The 22,926-nt window shown below is 46.0% G+C and overlaps 1 protein-coding gene across 7 annotated transcripts in view; it reads left to right on the forward strand.

Moving 5' to 3' along the window:
- The window catches only part of kifap3a (kinesin-associated protein 3a), a 256,736-nt gene that overhangs the window by 147,652 nt on the left and 86,158 nt on the right, over positions 1-22,926 (forward strand). For 6 of the 7 annotated variants that reach the window (XM_070887101.1, XM_070887100.1, XM_070887103.1 and 3 more), the window contains 2 exons: positions 8,123-8,221; positions 15,337-15,422. In XM_070887101.1, the coding sequence (XP_070743202.1) occupies positions 8,123-8,221; positions 15,337-15,422 (185 nt within the window). The remainder of the gene's footprint in view (positions 1-8,122; positions 8,222-15,336; positions 15,423-22,926) is intronic. The other variant, XM_070887106.1, reaches the window with a different exon arrangement.

Here is a 22,926-nt window from a genome sequence, read left to right on the forward strand (position 1 = left end):
TTTCATCGAAGTTTTGGAAGGAGTCAAGAACACTTTAAATATGCATAATAAAGATTAAACATTTTTACCTTGCGTAGTTTGATGGAATTCTTAAATTTTAATTTTCTTTAAACTCACACGCCACCACCGAATGTCTGCAAACAATGCTGGAGGGTCGGAGCGTTGGCTGGCAGAATCAGCCCCGAGCCCGGACACAGGCTCAGGGCTCGGTTGCAACCAAGCCCGGTGGTAATCGGAAGAAATTGCAAGACTGCACTCGGCATCAAATGAGTCGGGGGTGGGGGGGGGTTCCTGATCGCTGCACTTGCTCAGACCTGGGTGTAGTCCATACGACCTTGGAGAGAGAGAACAAAGAACCTGTCTTGCCTGCCTGCTGTTCTGGGCTGCTTGCAAAGGTAAAATTTAAGCATGGGGGCAATACTAACAATGCCATGCTTTGTGCGAGCCTTCTGCATCATCGTGCTGCGGAGGAGACAATTGATTCAACATCATCGCATGAGGAACCTCCGAGCCCGTAGGGTGCTGGGCAGGAGGCCTTACCCACGTCGCGTATATTGAGACGGGCGTTCGTACCTGCACCTGAGTGATGCAGACTGTGTCAGAAGGCTGTGTTTCCGCAAAGAAGTTGTAAGTGAGATCTGTGAGTTGGTGAAAGTAGATCTGCAACCGAGAAGCGTCAGGAGGACTGCTTTGTCAGTTGAAGGGAAGTTTACAGCTGCACTTTCATTCTATGCATCCGGATCCTTCCAAGCTCCAACTGGGGATGTGTGTACCATTTCTCAACATGCAACACATGTCTGGATTCGGCAGGTGACTGCTGCACTACATGCCCAGAGGAATGACTACATAAAGTTCCCCATGACTGCCCAGGCAATGCATGACAGGGCTGTGGGCTTCTCCAGGATTGCTGGCTTCCCAAAGGTACAGGGCTGCATTGATTGTACCCACATTGCCTTGTGAGCACCTTTGGAGGATTCCGAGATGTACAGAAAAGGCGTCCACTCCATTAATTGTACAGCTCGTGTGTGATGACATGCATCACATCATGTCAGTCGATGCAAGATACCCTGGGAGCACCCATGATGCGTTCATCCTCCATAAGAGTGCTATATCTACCATGTTTCAGCAGCAGTTAGAAGGGCAGAGCTGGCTACTGGGAGACGAAGGGTACGACCTTGCCACCTGGCTCACAACGCCCCTTCGTGTAACCCGGACGGAAGCTGACTGTGAATACAACATGTCGTACATTGCGATGCGCAACATCATAGAGAGGACCATTGGCATCTTGAAACAGTGTTTTCGATGCCTGGATCATTTCAGAGGCTACTTGCTATACTCCCCTGAGATTGTCCATCAGTTCACTGTTGTGTGCTGCATAACTTAGCCATCATGAGGCAGCAGCAGCTGGTCGTAGAAGAAACACCTGCGGTGAGAGTAGCTGATAATGATGAGGAAGATGCAGATGATGAGCAGGACGAGGAAGCCATGCAACTACCTGAACCCAGAGCATGATGGCGGAGGAGGGCGGGCCGTTCTGCCCCTTTAACAATTGCGGGAGTTGCGCCAGCAGCTCATCTGTGAACGCTTTGGTGCCTGAAGGCTCAGCGGCAACTATTTCACATGAACCATGTTTACTGTTAGGACCTGTTCCGTAATGTTGTGTCGTGTTAATGGAACAAATGATGGAAATGATTCTTGTTTACTTCAAAAGTTGTGTTAATAATGGAACAAATAATGGAAATGATTCAGTTATAATTTAAAATATATTTTATTCAAAAGTTCAACAAACATTTGTACTTAACTTTAATAAAAATATTCTTGTATCAAACTTTAAAGTTTTCAGTTAAGATCACTTACAAACTCTAAGATCACGTACTAACTTTAAACTTGTAAATTTACATAATTTAGAAAAACAATTTTAATTTGAGAACAGTACCAATAATAATAACAGCAGCAAAGAAAGGCTGCACCCATCTCTCCTCCATATTCTAAGACCGCAATGTTTCTGGGGTTGGTACCAAGCTTATTCTTTCTAATATCTCAGGTAGTGCACACCTGTTCAGGGGGATGGGGGATGGGGGAGTTGGCAGGTGGTAATGTGGAAGGCCCTGCTTGGAGCTCTTCAGAGGCTGGTATGGGGATTGGTGTGGGAGTGGCAGTTGATTCTGTCAGTGGGCACGGGATCTGGGCGTGTTCCCTTATTTCAGCAGCTAACTCCAACATGCCCTCCCTCCTGCGCCCTGACACTGTCTCAACTATCTGCAACATTCCCTCCCTCATATTCACTGAGTGTTTGAACTATCTCTGACATTCACTCCCTGATGTTCACTGACAGTACATCAGCTACCTGTGACATTCCCTCCCTCATATTCACTGACATGGTTTCAGCTGACTGAGATATTCCCTCACTCGTGACCCAGACATCGTTCCCATTTCTCGTGAGAGTGCTGCTACTTCTCTTGACAGTCCCGATACCTCATCACCCACCCCAATTGATGGTGTTCAGGAGTGATTGGGTAAGGTCAATGCTCTCCGCAATCATTGCCATCATCTGAACCACATCTGTTAGATCCTGCACCTCAGAAGAGCGCTGCCGAGCTCTCCTTCACCTCCTCACATCCCAGTGGGACCTGCAGCCTGGGATGATGGGGCCCTGGCTGTGCCTCGCTGCACTGCACCACTGGAACCCGCAGCCTCGCAAGGTGGGGCCCTGGGTGTGCCTCGCTGCACACCACTGGGACCCGCAGCCTTGGACGGTGGGGCCCTGGGTGTGCCTTGCTGCATCCCATTGGGACCCGCAGCCTCGGACGGTGGGAAACCATGGATTGTCCCACCAATACTCAAACCACTAGTCAGGGAAGGGGCTAGCAACTCAATGGGTGGCACCTGTACCTCCTCCAAAGTGAGTATAAGAGATGGGGCTCCATCCCCTCACCCTCCCCCCATGCTCTTGGTTTGGAAGATGTTCGCCTCTTCCGGCTTGTCCGCGTCTAGGAATTCTTCTGCATCGTCAGAGTTGGCCTCAAGTTCTGCAAAATAAAACAGAACACAGACAAATGATTAGCAGCAGAGGAGAGGGCAGGGTGGGTGGCGTGAGTAGGCTCACACAGCAGGCTGATTTGAAGGACCACGATGAATAATAGTCCATTGCATCAACCGAAGTGTAGCTGACGGATACATCCCCTTGAACCGATGCATGGCTAGCCCATGCAGTACTTAACATTTAGCAAAGCCAGACTCTGGAATTTGTAGGACTTGCCCTCTCTCTCGCGTGTGGGCCCAGCTTGTGCAGTGGTGGTTGTTTTTCTCCAGGCAGGACCCATCAAAGTAGTTTCCCTCTCTTCCAAAGGTGTCAGGGGGTGCAGATTTGCTGGGCCTCCTCCTGTTCGACTTCTCCCCCTTTTGTTATGTGCCACCTTCCTCTGCAAAGATGAAAATATAACTTTTTAGAGAGGGTGTCTTTCAGCTGGGTGGGACATATAGGGCCCAAGTTTCGAGCCGCGCCTAGACGGCGCAGTCCCGAACTGGACGTCCGTTTTTCACACCACAAAGTGCGCCTTAAAAAAAACTTCCAGATTCTCCAGCTCCCTGCAGGTCGTTTGCAGCTCGGCGCAGCACAGCACGAGCTGTAGGGGGCGGAGCCAGGTCACTGCGCTGGAAACAGTGCCGGGACCTCTGCACATGTGTGCTACAGTGGGCGCGCATGTGCAGTAGCTCCAGGCGCCCAAAACTGTGTGGGAGGGGCCCGAAGCACGCAGCCCCTAGCCCTGGCCAAATGGCCTCACTGGGGCTGTGTGAATAAGGCTCCTCCCACGCCCAGCTCCTGCTTCCTCCCGACCCGTCTCGACTCCCGCTTCCCGCCTCCGGACCGGACCAGACACCGAACCGACTCTCGCTCCCCCCGCCCCTGGACCCGACACCGACCCGACTCCCGCTCCCGCTCCCCCCTGGCCCCGGACCCGACCCGACCCCCCAGACTGGACCCGACCCGACTCCCGCTTCCAACCCGCCTCCGGACCGGACCCGACACCGACCCGACCCGATTCCCGCTCCTCCCCCGCCCCCGGACTGGACCCGACCTGACCTCTCTCTCCCTCCCTCCCCCCGACCCGAACCGAACCGAACCGACCTCCCTCCCACCATCCCCCGACCCAACCCGTGATCCCGGCCCGACCCGACCTAACGCCACCTACCTGTAAATCTGGTGCTGGGGACGGGCCCTGCCCCAAGTCTCGGGCCCGGCCCGTTCAGCCTCCCTTCCCACCACCCCCCCCCCATCTCCTTTCTCCCCCCCCCCCCCCATCTCCTTTCTCCCCCCCCCATCTCCTTTCTTCCCCCCCCCCATCTCCTTTCTCCCCCCCCCCCCCCATCTCCTTTCTCCCCCCCCCCCCATCTCCTTTCTCCCCCCCCCCCCATCTCCTTTCTCCCCCCCCATCTCCTTTCTCCCCCCCATCTCCTTTCTCCCCCCCCCCCCATCTCCTTTCTCCCCCCCCCATCTCCTTTCTACCCCCCCCATCTCCTTTCTCCCCCCCCCATCTCCTTTCTCCCCCCCCCATCTCCTTTCTCCCCCCCCCATCTCCTTTCTCCCCCCCCCCCATCTCCTTTCTCCACCCCCCCCCCATCTCCTTTCCCCCCTCCGCATCTCCTTTCCCCCCCCATCTCCTTTCTCCCCCCCCATCTCCTTTCTTCCCCCCCCAATCTCCTTTCTTCCCCCCCCATCTCCTTTCCCTCCCTTCTCCTCCCCCTCGCCCTTCTCCTCCTCCTCCCTCCCCCCTCCCCCTTCTCCTCCTCCCCCCTCACCCCTCACCCCTCACCCTCCCCCCTCCCCCTTCTCCTCCCCCCTTCTCCTCCCCCCCCTTCTCCTCCTCCCCCTTCCCCCTTCTCCTCCTCCCCCCTCCCCCTTCTCCTCCTCCCCCTCCCCCTTCTCCCCCCCTCGCTGTCAGAAACACAGGCACTGACAGACAGAGAATGAGAGACACACACAGACAGACAGAGACAGAGAGATAGAGACACTGACAGAGACACACTGGGGGGGGGGGGGGGCATCCCAGCACACTGTTGGAGGGCTCCCGGTGCTGCAGTCGGTAAGTAGAAAATGTTTCAGTTAATTTTTTAAAAATTATTTCTTATTAATTTTTTTTGATTGATTTATTGGTTGATTTATTGATGTTTTTATCATTTATTATTGATGATGGCTCTTTATTTGTAAAACTGTAGTGTTTAATGTTTGTAAACTTCCCTTTAAACCCCCCCCCCACTCCATTCCCTACGCCTGATTTGTAACCTACGCCTGATTTTCTAAAGTGTAGACAAGGTTTATCGAGCGTACAAAAATCTCCACTTACTCCATTCTAAGTTAGTTTGGAGTAAGTTTTCACTGACGAAACTTTGAAAACAAGCGTAAGTGGCCAGTGGTAAGTTGTCGTAGTTGCCCTTTTGGAAAAAAAATTCTGTTCCAAATTGAAACTGTTCTAACTGACTAGAACTGGAGCAAACTAAATGGCGAGAATTCCGATTTCTAAGATACTCCGTTCTACACCAGTTGCTCCTAAAAAATCAGGAGCAAATCATGGCGAAACTTGGGGCCATGCAGCTGGTCACATTTACAATTACAATTCTATTGAAAAATGAAAATATTATTTACACTAACTAGACACTTTTTTGCACTGGCCTCCAGACCTCTGGGTGGTCACCATTGCACAGTAATCTTGTGCAAGTTCGTTCCAGCGTTTCTTCATTTCTTTTGGTGGAACTTTGATGTGACCTCTGCTAGTGTCCATCTCGTGCCATCTGCCCTCAGTCACAGTAACTAGTGTGTCCACTTCATCCTGTCAGAAATTCTTGGTCCTTGCACCGTGTTGCATCTAGTATTGCAGCTCCGATTTATCCAATGAAAATTACAGTTCTCACACCCGACTCAACGTTCTCACACACACAACTGGCTCTTTAAAAATGGCCGATTGCAAACCGGGAGCCGTACTGGGCATGCGCGCACATAGGAGTCACGTCATAAACGTCCTTTTTTTTCACGTGTTTAAGCAGAAGATGGGGTATCATTTTTGTCGGCGCAGACAGCAGGCTCCACCCCCCCAAGGTGACTGGACATATACAGGTGACAATTTGCACAATGCCAAATTTGAAAAATACAGCGGGGAAATTTGGCACAAATATTTCTGGCCTAGAAAAACGGGCATAACTGGAAATACGGCAAAAAACAGCTTTGGGCAAAATTGAGCCCAAAGTTCCAAGTCTATTGGATACATTAAAAGACTGATGTGCTAACAGCTTGAGCAATAATTCTAAGATCTTGACCAGCCTTGCCCTTCTGAGTTGGTGTAGTAGAATTGGTTGCCTTGCTTTCTGGAATCCTGTCATCTCCTGGGATGTCGGAAGAGTGGACCTCTGTCTATAGGTATGATATCTGTTCGCTCTTAGAACATAAGAACATAAGAATTAGGAACAGGAGTAGGCCATCCAGCCCCTCGAACATGCTCCGCCATTCAACAAAATCATGGCTGATCTGGCCGTGGACTCAGCTCCACTTATCGCCCGCTCCTCGTAACCCTTAATTACCTTATTGGTTAAAAATCTATCTATCTGTGATTTGAATACATTCAATGAGCTAGCCTCAACTTCTTCCTTGGACAGAGAATTCCACAGATTCACAATCCTCTGGGAAAAGAAATTCCTTCTCAACTCGGTTTTAAATTGGCTCCCCCGTATTTTGAGGCTGTGCCCCCTAGTTCTAGTCTCCCCGACCAGTGGAAACAACCTCTCTGCCTCTATCTTGTCTATCCCTTTCATTATTTTAAATGTTTCTATAAGATCACCCCTCATCCTTCTGAACTCCAATGAGTAAAGACCCAGTCTACTCAATCTATCATCATAAGGTAACTCTTATCTCCGGAATCAGCCTAGTGAATCGTCTCTGTACCCCCTCCAAAGCTAGTATATCCTTCCTTAAGTAAGGTGAGCAAAACTGCATGCAGTACTCCAAGTGCGGCCTCATCAATACCCTATACAGTTGCAGCAACACCTCCCTGCTTTTGTACTCCATCCCTCTCGCAATGAAGACCAACATTCCATTTGCCTTCCTGATTACCTGCTGCACCTGCAAATTAACTTTTGGGATTCATGCACAAGGACCCCCAGGTCCCTCTGCACCGCAGCATGTTGTAATTTCTCCCCATTCAAATAATATTCCCTTTTACTGTTTTTTTTTCCAAGGTGGATGACCTCACATTTTCCGACATTGTATTCCATCTGCCAAACCTTAGCCCATTCGCTTAACCTATCTAAATCGCTTTGCAGACTCTCTCTGTCCTCTTCACAACCCGCTTTTCCACTAATCTTTGTGTCATCTGCAAATTTTGTTGCACTACACTCTGTCCCCTCTTCCAGCTCTTGAATCGTCTGTCTCAAGGATAGGTCTGTTTTTCGTATTGATAGCTATATTTGGACTATAACTCGTTAAAGTCTTGCTTCCCTTTCTCGTGTATCAAAACCTTTGCCTGTATTTTGATTTGTAAAGTCTATAAATCTTTAAATATATATAAAATGTAAATAAAGAAAGAAAAAAAGTTGCTTTTTAGCAGAGAGTTGGGATGATTGTCCCTTTTTTCACATACATGCATACCTACTTTTTTGTGTCAAAAACACCATCTTTAATACTTTTGATTCTCAAGTAAACCTTGTGGTGTTTATTAACTATTCCGAGTGAGATGTATTGAAAGGTTCACCTTTTTCGGTGTCAAGCAGATATCTAAAGAAATTATGACATGAGACCAGCAGTTTTATTTAAAAAAAAAGAAAAAAACTCAATTGGTGGTTTTACTCCCATAACTTCTCCGCTTTAAAGCAAAAGGACCACTTAAAGTAAATTGTTTTTAGCTGTCTGACATGCTATCTCTAACTTGTGACCTTGACAACTCGGGTCATTCAATTCTAGTGAAAGTCTGATTTTTAGGTTTGGCTCTTTCTATCTTCCAGAGTTCATTATGATTGTTGATAACTATTTTGAGGATACATTTAGGACATTTTAATTACAGTAATCAGTTGGGATTCAGGTCCTTTTCATGCAATGTAACCTCCTTTGACTGTATATTTCTGTTCTTTCCAATAGCCAAACAAGAGGATGATGAATTTGTTTGCCAGATTGTATATGTCTTCTACCAGATGGTTTTCCACCAGGCTACCAGAGATGTGATTATAAAGGAAACACGTATCCTTTCTGAATGACAGACGTTTTTCTCTTGTTTCTGTTTAGTGCTTACGTCAATTTGATTCAGAAAGCCAGGATACAAGGCTGAACAATTTAACTTGTTCAAACACTGGTACTGTACAATATTTTGGCATTTTAGGTCAACAGGGGTCAAAAAAACTCAATTGATTTCAATGTCCTGTTAACTTTTACAGATTTTTGTCTTTAAACATTAATAGCACATATTTTAAAGTTAATTTCTTACAGATGAATATACAATAAAGATGAAAAGGCTGCATGTGCATTTAATACGCAGACCAAATATTACATTTAGAGAGTGACTGAACATGATTATTTTGTGAAATTGTTCATCATGAACTTCAGAATATATTGGGGCAATTTAACGCACTGAACAGTGTTTTAAAGTCATGAATGAGATGGCTGGTGGCGAGATAAGTGGCTCAGTTCCACCCATTTTACTTACTCGAATACCTTTTGTGCCAGAGAGTTCCATTTTTGTAATGAACTGATTTGTTATTTAGTCCTGATTTGTATTTTGGATATTAAAATTGGCAGCTTGGGTTTTAATGTAATGTAAACTTTAGAATCTTGGGGCTAGACTTTCTACCACATTGCTCGTATATCCCCAAAACGGCTGGCTATTGAACAAAAAATGGAAACTCAGGCTGGGACGTTGCCGGAAAATTAAGCCCCCAAATTTCGGCTCACATCGCTGAGGTGATTGCCCGCACATCACCGAGTGGAACTTTCGGCACATCGCCGGGCTGATCGCTCGCTGAAAACATCGCTGGATAATAGTTTATTTTCCCGGGCTTTCCTCACCGAACTGGGCACTACAGATGCCATTTTAAATTTTGGAGGAAGGCAGGAGGCAACTAAAAAACTTGACCTTATATATTGAGTGTTATTTCAGGGTCTTTTACAGATAGATACACTCACATTTATACTTATATTTAACTGTACTAATAGCTTAAAAGATTAGGCATTTTTTTTTATTAAAAAGTGCATTTATAGCAAATGAAAAGAATTATTGATAGTGATGGGGCCCATGTTTTCCCTGCCATTACTCGTAACTGCTCACACGCTGGTTTCTGAAAGGATCAATCGAAGAGGTGGCAAAATAATGTCGAGACAGAGGAGGCGAGCATACAGTCAACAATGGTAGAAGTAAAAGCAATCATACCTCAACTTGTCTGAAAACGCGTGTCTTAGGAGGCTGCGCTTCCGGAAGGTGGTCATCGATGAGATTTGCCATCTCATCAAAGGGGATCTGCAGCTTTCCAGCACCATCAGAACCGCACTGCCCGTTGAGGTAAAGGTTACTGCGGCACTATCCTTCTACGCATCTGGATCCTTTCAGGCTTCAACTGGCGACATCTGTGGGGTATCTCAGCACGCCACACGCTGCTGCATTTGGCAGGTGACTGAAGCCCTTTACGCTCGCAGGATGGACTTTATAAACTTTCCTATGACCAGCGAGGCACAGACCGGGAGAGCTTTGGGTTTCTCGAATAGCAAACTTCCCCAAGGTGCAGGGAGCAGTAGACTGCACGCACATCGCCCTGAAAACCCCTTTACAGAACTTGGAGGTGTTTCGTAACAGAAAGGGATTCCACTCACTGTGCAGCTTGTTGTCGACCACAACCAAATAATTATGACAGTAAATGCTACATTTCCTGGCAGCATCCATGTTGCGCACATCCTGTGTGAGGGTGCTATCCCTGACCTGTTTGTCAATCAGCCAGAAGGTCATGGTTGGATGCTGGGGGATAAAGGATATGGCCTTGCCAGCTGGCTGATGACCCCACTGCGTAATCCTGTCACTGAAGCCGAGAAACGTTACAATGAAAGCCATATAGCTACACGCAACATCGTCGAAAAGACAATTGGAGTCCTAAAGCAGTGCTTCGGATGTCTAGACCACTCTGGTGGCAGCCTACATTACCACCGTGACCAGGTCGCTGAGTTTATTGTGGTGTGTTGCATGTTGCATAACCTAGCTATAAGGAGAGGACAACAAATGCCAGATGGGGCTTCAGGTCCACCTCCAGAAGGAGGGAAGAGCCAGACGGCGACGAGGAGGAGGCTGGTGAGGACCTCTGGGAGTACAATCAGCCTGGCGATGTAGCCATGGTCCGTTTTCCCCCTCCCCCCCCCCCCCCCCCCCCCCCCCCCCCTCCACAGAAGACCAGTACCCTGTGGGAGTTACGCGGCTGCAAAGCTGTTGCGTCAGTAGCTCATAAATGAACGCTTTGCATGAATTTACATTGGGGATAGTCACATTTACAGTTAAAGTTATGGTTAAACAAAAGTTGCATTTGCATTGAATTACGTTTTAGCCTTGCCTGCACTAGCCTGGCCTGTCCATTGTTGTACAACATTTGCATTAATGCTTAAAACTAAACTTATGTTATTATAAGAGAATGCACAACAATTGTTAACTTCAGTAAAACATTTTATTGCAAATAAAGAATTAAAAAAAAAAAAATTTTTTGCCAACGACCCCACACCCCCGCCACACACATTAGCAGTAACAATTTAACATGAACAGAATAAGCTAACATTGCAAAAACACCCCCTCACCTGCGGCCACGTTTCCCTCCAGGTCCTGTACCCCCCCCCCCCCGGGCGTCTTAACACCACCTGCCCATTTTGGTCCCCGCAGACCGAGACGACGCTGGCGTGCAGCGGGCAACGGAAAGATTTCCTGCCGTGTTGGAGTGGAAGACGAAGCTGGCGGTTCATCTTCCGAGTCAAGAGGAAGTGTATCCTCTGTACTCGCTTGAGTGCTCGGGGTTATACTCTGACCCAACACGACACCTTGGGGTGCAGCGCCGTGTTCAGCCAGCAGCGCATGCCGAAGGGCATTTGTTGCATCATTCTTTTCGCGCATCCCTTCCAGGATCTGCCGTGCTACCTTCAATAGCTCAACTTGCACAGCAGACACCTGTGGAAAAATCACGCGCGAACTGAGAGAACCCCTGGAGAAGCTCGCGACCTATCGCGACCGTCTCCGAGCACAGGGAGATCAAGCCCTCCAAGGGAGGCGATTGCTGACTTTGCTGACCCAGCCTCTGTGGGGTCGGCGTGCGCAATAAATGTGCCTTGGCGTTCCGGCTGCACGCCGCTTGGTCCCGGTGCCTCTTCAGTCTCAAGTGAGATGACCGCAGGTTCATCCCCTCAACATTGTCGTCTGCTGGTGCTCCTCCTCCTCCTGCTCTTCCTCCTCGGGCTCGGTGTGTGGTGATGGTGGTGTTGTGCTCCTCCTCCTCCTCCTTTCACCAGATGCTGGTGCAGGTGCTGATTGCACCTCGACCAGTGTCTTCGGCTGACCTTAAAAACACATTTGAGCTTATTACAGAGCTTATTAGAACATAACGGTGCACATTAATGAAAGATGTTACATATCAATACATTTCACTACCCCAGAAAGCTGTAGCGATGGCATCCCCTGCTTCTTATGCACAAAGGCTGCATGCATGACATGACATGACATCATTCGTATATTGCATTATAATTACAGGACATTACATAACTTTTTAGTACTGTTTGACACATTACAAGACGCATAGCTGGGCTCCGCCAGACGTGGGTAGTGGCTGAACGGCTTTCATGGCCCACCAGCGCGGCTGCACGCTCAAAGGTTGAAGCTGAGCAGAGTCCCCCGCCCCTGGTGCGCCTCTGCTCAGCACGGTTGTTAGATATCTTCTTCTGCAAATGAGAAAAGGGCATAGCATTAACTCATTGTCTAGGTAGTATCATGGAGTCACAACCGTTTAAAACATTACATGCTATAGCTTGACACATATATGTCTCTCTACTGCAGCAGCCAGAGAGACTTCCATCCCATTAAACACTCCCAGGGCAGGTACAACATAGAAACATAGAAATTAGGTGCAGGAGCAGCCATTCGGCCCTTCGAGCCTCCACCGCCATTCAATAAGATCATGGCTGATCATTCAACCTCAGTACCCCTTTCCTGCTTTCTCTCCACATCCCTTGATCCCTTTGGCCTTAAGGGCCATATCTAACTCCCTTTTGAATATATCTAACGAACTGGCCTCAACAACTTTCTGTGGTAGAGAATTCCACAGGTTAACCACTCTCTGAGTGAAGAGGTTTCTCCTCATCTCGGTCCTAAATGGCTTACCCTTTATTCTTGGACTGTGACCCCTGGTTCTGGAACTCCCCAGCAACGGGAACATTCTTCCTGCCTCTAACCTGTCCAATCCTGTCAAAATTTTATGTTTCTATGAGATCCCCTCTCATTCATCTAAACTCCAGTGGATACAAGCCCGGTTGATCCAGTCTCTCCTCGTATGTCAGTCCTGCCATCCTGGGAATCAATCTGGTGAACCTTCGCTGTACTCCCTCAATAGCAAGAACGTCCTTCCTCAGATTAGGAGACCAAAACTGAACACACTATTCCAGGTGTGGCCTCACCAAGGCTCTGTACAACTGCAGTAAGACATCCCTGCTCCTATACTCAAATCCTCTAGCTATGAAGGCCAACATGCCATTTGCCTTCTTCACCGCCTGTTGTACCTGCATGCCAAACTTCAATGACTGATGTACCATAACCCCCAGGTCTCGTTGTACCTCCCCTTTTCCTAATCTGTCACCATTCAGATAATCTGTCTTCCTGTTTTTGCCACCAAAGTGGATAACCTCACATTTATCCACATTATACTGCATCTGCCATGCATTTGCCCACTCACCTAACCTGTCCAAGTCCCCCTGCAGTCTCTTAGCATCCTCCTCACAGCTCACACTGCCACCCAGCTTAGTGTCATCTGCAAGCTTGGAGATATTACATTCAATTCCTTCATCTAAATCATTGATGTATATTGTAAATAGATGGGGTCCCAGCACTGAACCCTGCGACACCCCACTGGTTACTGCCTGCCCTTCTGAAAAGGACCCGTTTATTCCGACTCTCTGCTTCCTGTCTGCCAACCAGTTCTCTGTCCACACCAATACATTACGCCCAATACTATGTGCTTTAATTTTGCACACTAATCTCTTGTGTGGGACCTTGTCAAAAGCCTTTTGATAGTCCAAATACACCACATCCACTGGTTCTCCCTTGTCCACTCTACTAGTTACATCTTCAAAAAATTCTAGAAGGTTTGTCAAGCATGATTTCTCTTTCATAAATCCATGCTGACTTGGACCGATCCTGTCACTGCTTTCCAAATGCGCTGCTATTTCATCTTTAATAATTGATGCCAACATTTTCTTCGATGTCAGGCTAACCAGTCTATAATTACCCGTTTTCTCTCCCTCCTTTTTTAAAAAGTGGTGTTACATTAGCTACCCTCCAGTCCATAGGAACTGATCCAGAGTCAATAGAATGGTAGAAAATGATCACCAATGCATCCACTATTTCTAGGGCCACTTCCTTAAGTACTCTGGGATGCAGCCTATCAGGCTCTGGGGATTTATCGGCCTTCAATCCCATCAATTTCCCTCACACAATTTCCTGACTAATAAGGATTTCCTTCAGTTCCTCCTTTTTCGCTAGACCCTCGAACCCCTAGTATTTCCGGACGGTTATTTGTGTCTTCCTTAGTGAAGACAGATCCAAAGTATTTGTTCAATTGAGTTCAATACAGATTAACGCTCCCTCTACACTGTCCCATCAAACACTCCCAGGACAGCTACAGCATGGGGTTATTTACAGAGTAAAGCTCCCTCTACATAGTCCCAGGTTCAGAGCCCTGTTTGAATCTTAACATGGAGTTTATGTGATACATATATGAAAAGCATACTTAAATTCAATCCAGAAGATTCATTATTATAATTAAAATTTGCATCAGTACAATATAAAATGAAACTTATTCTTGCTGCAGCTACCAAGCTGTTCCAGCGTTTCCGACATTGGTCCTACCCCCTCGCCTCATGGGATACCGAGGACACCACGTCGGCAATCTCTGTCCAAATTTTCTGATACACGTGGGGGGCGGTTTCCATGCACACCCCGAGTCAATTGTCCCCACCGGGAATGCACCTAGTCGACGAGGGCCTCATTGGCCTCCTCACTAAAAGGTTTTGCCCTCTTTCTCTCCCCATGAGCGTCATGATGCATATGCATTTCAGACATAAGTTTGAACTGTATATTATAACGTTTTATAAAGTGTAAAATATTTTTTAAGCCTGCTCTGTTCTCTCCTCTCCTCCACTGCCCCCTCTCTCTCTCTCTCTCTCTCTCTCTCTTCTCTCTTTCACTCTGCCCCTTCCTGTGCCTTCTGCGCATGTGTGGATGACGGATGACCCCTGACCTCCCGAAACATGGGAAAACCAGTCACCAAGAAAAAAAAAATCGCATGCGCAGAAGGCCGCTGCTAGGGAAGCTTTTGCCTTCCACATCACTGGCTGTTTGCTCGGCGGACGTCACATCGCTGACCTTTCGCATTGCCCATTTCACATCGCTGGCCTATCGCCGAGTGGAAAATCGCAATCCAAAAAATGGGCGACGTTCCAGCGATCGGTAAGGCTGAGACATCATACATAGCTGGAACATTGCCTATATTTTGGATGATAGCCAGCAAAGTGGAATGTCTAGCCCTTGAAAATTGAGGACGTAGTAGCTTTTGTGCGAGGATTTGGTAAATGATCATTAGCTGACCAGTAAGCCACTCAGTCCCTTATGGTTGTTACGACCTCTATAATCTGATCGGATGATACATTCCTCAGACCAGGAGACCAATCCTGGTTCATTGCGGAATGTAAAAGCTGCAACAGTCATACATGAGGTACCAACCTAGTGAAGCCACAAAGAGTGCTACCAGCATTCTAAACAGAAGTCTCTGTAGTCTATAAACAGCTGAGTAGTCCCATCAACTGATGGATCAGAGAAAATCTCTCCTAGGTTTATGACATTCCGTCCTTCAGCCAACTTCCTATTTATGCTGCCATATTCCCATTAATACTTGTGCCAAAATGTTATCAATAAATCTGCTATTCGACTCTATCAACTTTTTATTCTGTGTTCTGGGCCAGTTACTGTGGTGTGCAGCCAGTAATACTACTCGAATGCTTTTCTTCCAAAGACCCTTTATTATAATAAAGTATACTTAACTGGAATGCTGCTTTTCCTTAATGTGCTGCTCTAGAAGCTCCAGCATACTTGATTGACCTGATGCATGATAAAAATGCGGAGATACGGAAAGTCTGTGACAATACATTGGACATCATTGCGGTAAGGAAGAAATTATACCCTATTGAGCCCTCATTTATCTTCTCTTTTTGCCCCAAAGCAATTAAAGAAGGGAGAGAAATGTGTAAAGTGAAGCAAAAATAAAAGATTGTAATATAAATGATTTGTCACACTGCTTGTCCAACATCCAGTACTGGATGCGCAGAAATTTCCTCCAACTTAATATTGGGAAGACCAAAGCCATTGTCTTAGGTCCCTATCACAAACTCTGTTCCCCAGCCACCCACTCCATCCGTCTCCATGTCACTTGTCTGAGGCTGAACCAGACCGTTCACAACCTCGATGTCGTATCTGACCCTGAGATGAGCTTCTGTCCACATATCTACTCCATCAGCAAGATCATCTACTTCCACCTCCATAACATCGCTCGACTCCTGCCCTGCCTCAGTTCATCTGTGCTGAAACCCTCATCCAGGTCTTTGTTACTTCTAGTTTTGACTATTCCAATGCCCTCCTGTCCTGTCTCCCATCTTCCACCCTACCTAAACTTGAGCTTATTCAAAACTCAGTAGCCCATATCCTAACTCGCACCAAGTCCCATCACCCATCAACCCCATGCTCACTGACCTACATTGGCTCCCGGTCTGACAACGCATCAGTTTTAAAATTCTCTTCCTTGTCTTCAAATCCCTCCATGACTTCACCTCTCCCTATCTCTGTAATACTCTCCAGCCCTACAACCCTTCAAGGTCTCTGTGCTCCTCCAGTTCTGGCCTTTTGCGCATCCTTGATTTTAATTGCTTCACCATTGGCGGCTATGCCTTCAGTTGCCTAGGTCCAAAGCTCTGGAATTCTCTCCCTAAACCCCTCTGTCTCTCTCTCTCTCATCCTATAAGATGCTTCTTAAAACCACCTCTTCTGTTCTAAAATCATCTTATGTGGCTTGGTATGTATCAGATTTTGTTTGATAACGCTTCAGTGAAAAGCCTTGGGAAGTTTTACCACATTAAAGGCACTATATAAATGTAAGTTGTAGGTTTGGCATTGAAGGTTCATTGTATACAAATGAACTTGAAGCAGTTAGTCTAAATATATGTGCCATTTTTCCCACTTTTGTTGCTCTTCTGAAAGCAATACTTCCGACTTCAGGAAAGTTTTTGGGTAAATCTGAACAATTGGTATCCTCAGACTGTTCGACTGTGGTGGTGGATTGCAGCTGATCCTCATCCCATTTAATGCTCTCACATTTCCATTTCCATCAGGAATCCATCAGAAGTGGTAACTCTTTCATCTAGGATGCTGAGGCTAAATTTGGCATCCATATTATTACTGCCTCAGCTCAGATCTTTTAACTCGGCATCAATCAGGAATTGAAACCGGGTCGCTCTTAGTACCAGTACATTTATCCACTGAGCACCCAGTGATATTTTTATAACCCATTCTACTGGATATTTTGTTCAAGAAAGTTTGGGAAAATTATGATTTTATAAACACCAGCACCCTCTGGTAGCCTGCGCAAGTGACTACTCTTAATATATGAACTTCACATTACCAGCTTGCCGACCATCCATGCACAAAGACTATCCAGCAGAACATAAATAGAAAGCTGAGATTGGTCTGTAAATGGCATGTTCACACAAAACGGGTTCCATATTGTCATCTTTGGAAAAGAACCCCCTTGCCCGATATCATCCCTGTGTGCTACTTCATTAAACGAGACATGCAGGGTTTCATCAGCTAGACTATAAATATATATTTATAAACAAATTAATAGCAGAGGACTGATATAGGGATAAATACGCTGGTTGTTGTACACTGACATTCTCTTTAGGTGATTAGATTGTAGAGTGATGTATTTGTAAAGGAGTTTGAGAGAATTTTATGAGTTTGGTAGAGGTATAATGGAGTGTGTTGTCAGTAAGGATTGACTGCTGCAATGGGAAAGAAGAGACAAAGAAGTCTTCTAGTACTTGAGAAAATGCAAATTGTGCCAATGTGATTTGATTCACAAGTAGGAGTATTGACTGTGATTTTTAATAGAAGATCATTTCTAGAGTGGGATAGTTTTGTATGTTTATTGCATGTAATGTTTTGTAGCATGCATGCAATGTCATCTTCGATGATGCCCTTGAGTATTAAGTCAGTCCATTAGGTGCAAATGAAGAACTTAAATCTGCATTGATTGTGTTGTCATTTGTTCCATTAATTGAACCATTTAATTTCAGACAAATAATTCAGAATGCATATGCTTAGGAACGAGCCGGGAAAAAGGCAAAAGATAAATTACCATATTTAGATTGCTACTTTGGATAATAAGACGATGGTTTGTATGTAATGTTGGATTACTATCAAAGTCTAAATAGATGGCTGAGTTTAATTGGTCATTATTGGTACTTTAGTTATAAACAAGACACCTCTGCTCAGTGCCTAGGTTTGCAAGTTAATGCCTGTGTTTTAAAATTCTGTTTTAATTGTCATTGTCAGCTTGGCTCAGTTGATCAGACATCCTCCTCTGACCAAAGTTTTGAACTCAAATCCTGCTACAGAATTAAGTACATGTAGGATGATGCTTCAGTGCAATGCAGAGAGAGTATTGTCTTAGTGGTGTGGATGTAATGTTAAACTTGCTTAGGTGGGTATTAAAGACCTCATAGCACTATTCTAAGAAGAGCAGTGAATTCCTTTGGCCAACTTTCTTTCCTCAGTCAATGCGACCAAAGCATTGAATTATTCAACATTTGCTCATTCAACAATGACGGCATCAACTTGTACCTTTGACTTATAACATTTCCCAAGGTAGCAGGTTAGATGCGGGAAGAATGTTCTCGATGTTGGGGAAGTCCAGAACCAGGGGACATAGTCTTAGGATAAGGGGTAGGCCATTTAGGACTGAGATGAGGAGAAACTTCTTCACTCAGAGAGTTGTTGACCGGTGGAATTTCCTGCCGCAGAGAGTTGTTGATGCCAGTTCATTGGATATATTCAAGAGGGAGTTAGATATGGCCCTTACAGCTAAGGGGATCAAGGAGAGAAAGCAGGAAGGGATGATCAGCCATGATCTCATTGAATGGCGGTGCAGGCTCGAAGGGCCGAATGGCCTACTCCTGCACCTATTTTCTATGTTTCTATGTACTGTACAGAATAGTAGCAAGGCGTATCCGCAATAAGGTGGATGAATTAACTGTGCAAATAGATGTTAACAAATATGATGTGATTGGGATTACGGAGACGTGGCTCCAGGATGATCAGGGCTGGGAACTCAACATCCAGGGGTATTCAACATTCAGGAAAGATAGAATAAAAGGAAAAGGAGGTGGGGTAGCATTGCTGGTTAAGGAGCAAATTAAGGCAATAGTTCGGAAGGACATTAGCTTGGATGATGTGGAATCTATCTGGGTAGAGCTGCAGAATACCAAAGGGCAAAAAACGTTAGTGGGAGTTGTGTACAGACCTCCAAACAGTAGTAGTGATGTTGGGGAGGGCATCAAACATGAAATTAGGGGTGCGTGCAATAAAGGTGCAGCAGTTATAATGGGTGACTTTAATATGCACATAGATTGGGTTAACCAAACTGGAAGCAATACGGTGGAGGAGGATTTCCTGGAGTGCATAAGGGATGGTTTTTTAGACCAATATGTTGAGGAACCAACTAGGGGGGAGGCCATCTTAGACTGGGTGTTGTGTAATGAGAGAGGATTAATTAGCAATCTCGTTGTGCGAGGCCCCTTGGGGAAGAGTGACCATAATATGGTTGAATTCTGCATTAGGATGGAGAATGAAACAGTTAATTCAGAGACCATGGTCCAGAACTTAAAGAAGGCTAACTTTGAAGGTATGAGGAGTGAATTGGCTAGGATAGATTGGCGAATGATACTAAAGGGGTTGACTGTGGATGGGCAATGGCAAACATTTAGAGACCGCATGAATGAACTACAACAATTGTACATTCCTGTCTGGCATAAAAATAAAAAAGGGAAGATGGCTCAACCGTGGCTATCAAGCGAAATCAGGGATAGTATTAAAGCCAAGGAAGTGGCATACAAATTGGCCAGAAATAGCAGCGAACCCGGGGACTGGGAGAAATTTAGAACTCAGCAGAGGAGGACAAAGGGTTTGATTAGGTCAGGGAAAATGGAGTACGAGAAGAAGCTTGCAGGGAACATTAAGAAGGATTGCAAAAGTTTCTATAGTTATGCAAAGAGAAAAAGGTTAGTAAAGACAAACGTAGGTCCCCTGCAGTCAGAATCAGGGGAAGTCATAACGGGGAACAAAGAAATGGCGGACCAATTGAACAAGTACTTTGGTTCGGTATTCACTGAGGAGGACACAAACAACCTTCCGGATATAAAAGGGTTCGGAGGGTCTAGTAAGGAGGAGGAACTGAGGGAAATCCTTATTAGTCGGGAAATTGTGTTGGGGAAATTGATGGGATTGAAGGCCGATAAATCCCCAGGGCCTGATGGACTGCATTCCAGAGTACTTAAGGAGGTGGCCTTGGAAATAGTGGATGCATTGACAGTCATTTTTCAACATTCCATTGACTCTGGATCAATTCCTATGGAGTGGAGGGTAGCCAATGTAACCCCACTTTTTAAAAAAGGAGGGAGAGAGAAAACAGGGAATTATAGACCGGTCAGCCTGACATCGGTAGTGGGTAAAATGATGGAATCAATTATTAAGGATGTCATAGCAGTGCATTTGGAAAGAGGTAATATGATAGGTCCAAGTCAGCATGGATTTGTGAAAGGGAAATCATGCTTGACAAATCTTCTGGAATTTTTTGAGGATGTTTCCAGTAGAGTGGACAAGGGAGAACCAGTTGATGTGGTATATTTGGACTTTCAGAAGGCTTTCGACAAGGTCCCACACAAGAGATTAATGTGCAAAGTTAAAGCACATGGGATTGGGGGTAGTGTGCTGACATGGATTGAGAACTGGTTGTCAGACAGGAAGCAAAGAGTAGGAGTAAATGGGTACTTTTCAGAATGGCAGGCAGTGACTAGTGGGGTACCGCAAGGTTCTGTGCTGTGGCCCCAGCTGTTTACACTGTACATTAATGATTTAGACGAGGGGATTAAATGTAGTATCTCCAAATTTGCGGATGACACTAAGTTGGGTGGCAGTGTGAGCTGCGAGGAGGATGCTATGAGGCTGCAGAGCGACTTGGATAGGTTAGGTGAGTGGGCAAATGCATGGCAGATGAAGTATAATGTGGATAAATGTGAGGTTATCCACTTTGGTGGTTAAAAACAGAGAGACAGACTATTATCTGAATGGTGACAGATTAGGAAAAGGGGAGGTGCAAAGAGACCTGGGTGTCATGGTACATCAGTCATTGAAGGTTGGCATGCAGGTACAGCAGGCGGTTAAGAAAGCAAATGGCATGTTGGCCTTCATAGCGAGGGGATTTGAGTACAGGGGCAGGGAGCTGTTGCTACAATTGTACAGGGCCTTGGTGAGGCCACACCTGGAGTATTGTGTACAGTTTTGGTCTCCTAACCTGAGGAAGGACATTCTTGCTATTGAGGGAGTGCAGCGAAGGTTCACCAGACTGATTCCCGGGATGGCGGGACTGACCTATCAAGAAAGACTGGATCAACTGGGCTTGTATTCACTGGAGTTCAGAAGAATGAGAGGGGACCTCATAGAAACATTTAAAATTCTGACGGGGTTAGACAGGTTAGATGCAGGAAGAATGTTCCCAATGTTGGGGAAGTCCAGAACCAGGGGACACAGTCTAAGGATAAGGGGGAAGCCATTTAGGACCGAGATGAGGAGGAATTTCTTCACCCAGAGAGTGGTGAACCTGTGGAATTCTCTACCACAGAAAGTTGTTGAGGCCAATTCACTAAATATATTCAAAAAGGAGTTAGGTGAAGTCCTTACTACTAGGGGAATCAAGGGGTATGGTGAGAAAGCAGGAATGGGGTACTGAAGTTGCATGTTCAGCCATGAACTCATTGAATGGCGGTGCAGGCTAGAAGGGCCGAATGGCCTACTCCTGCACCTATTTTCTATGTTTCTATGAATGTAACACTGAACTGGGGAGAATTCAGAAGGCATGATTGAAGGCATGGGTTTTAAAAAAAAAAAAAGAGTTTTGAAAAGGTTTCAAAGGGAGCGAGAGGCATAAGGATCTCTGGGGGGGATCCAAGGTGGCTGAAAGCTCTGCTGGCAGTGGTGGGGTGGAGTGAAAGAAACAAAGATTGCATTTATATAGCACCTTTCGATGTCCCAAAGTGCTTTACAGCCTTTGAAATACTTTTGAAGTGTAGTCACTGTTGTAATGTAGGATATGTGGCAGCCAATTGTGCACAGCAAGCTCCCACAAACAGCAATGTGACAGTGATCAGTTAATCTGTTTTTGTTACGTTGATTAAGGCCACGACACGGGGGATAACTCCCGTTCAAAGTAGTGCCATGGGATCTTTTACGTTCACCTGAGAGAGCAGTTGGAGTCTCGGTTTATGTCCCATCTAAAAGACAGCATCACTGACCGTGCAGCACTCCCTCAGCTCTGCACTGGAGTGTCACCTAGATTTTTGTGCTGAAGTCCCTGGAGTGGGACTTGAACCCACAACCTTCTGACTCAGGTAAGTGTGTTGCCCACTGAGCCACGGCTGACAGTTAAATGGAGGGTGAGATGAGTAGGAGGCCAACAGCAGAAGAAATGAAGAATGCAGGAGGGAAAGTAAGTCTAGAGGAGATTACTGTGATTGGGTGAAGTGGAGATCTGAAAACAAAGATAAGGAATTTAAACTTATTGCATTGGGGAACAGCACGCCATTATAGGTTCACGAGGACAGGAGTGATGGACATAGCCAGCTGCATTTTGAACAAGTTGAATTTTAAAGAACATGGACAAATGAAGGCCATCAAGGAGAGCACTGATGTAACTGAGTCGAGGTGAACAAAACATGGATAAAGATTTCAGTGGCGGAAGGGCTGAAGTAGGAGCAGAGACAGGCAGTGTTGTGGCGATGCAAATGAGTTGTCTTGGCGATAGTGGGAAAATGCAATTTGAAGCTCACCTCAGGATGCCAAGGTTGCACACGGTTTTTCTTTGCCTAACTAAAAGACCAGGAATAGGAATGGAATCAGCATTAGGGGTGGAGTCGGCATTAAGGGAAACGAATTTGTGAGCACCAAATATGGTTTTCATCTTTCTGATATTCAACTAAAGTAAGTTAATTAATTTGCTGTTTGTGCGACCTTGCTATTGGCAGATTGGCTGCCACATTTGCCTACACAACAATGGTGCTTTGGAGTGTCCTGAGGACGAGATAATTATTGAATGCAATTATATGTTCTTCCCTGTCATTCCTTCATTTCTTTCTTTCCTGTTTTATCATTTATAGTGTTTTTGTTATCTATTTGGTTTATTAGTGGGGAAGCCAGCAATTGTTAAAGCCTTTAAGCAAGTTATAGTGGGCTAGAATTTTCTATCAGCCCGCCAGTGCCTGATCGCTGCCCAAAAGACCGCTAATATCGCCGGCGAAAATCCCCGCCCCCCCCCTCCCCCCCAAAAAAAAGCTGCCAAGCGAAA

This window comes from Pristiophorus japonicus, chromosome 8, assembly GCF_044704955.1.
Source record: "Pristiophorus japonicus isolate sPriJap1 chromosome 8, sPriJap1.hap1, whole genome shotgun sequence".
NCBI lineage: Eukaryota > Metazoa > Chordata > Chondrichthyes > Pristiophoridae > Pristiophorus > Pristiophorus japonicus.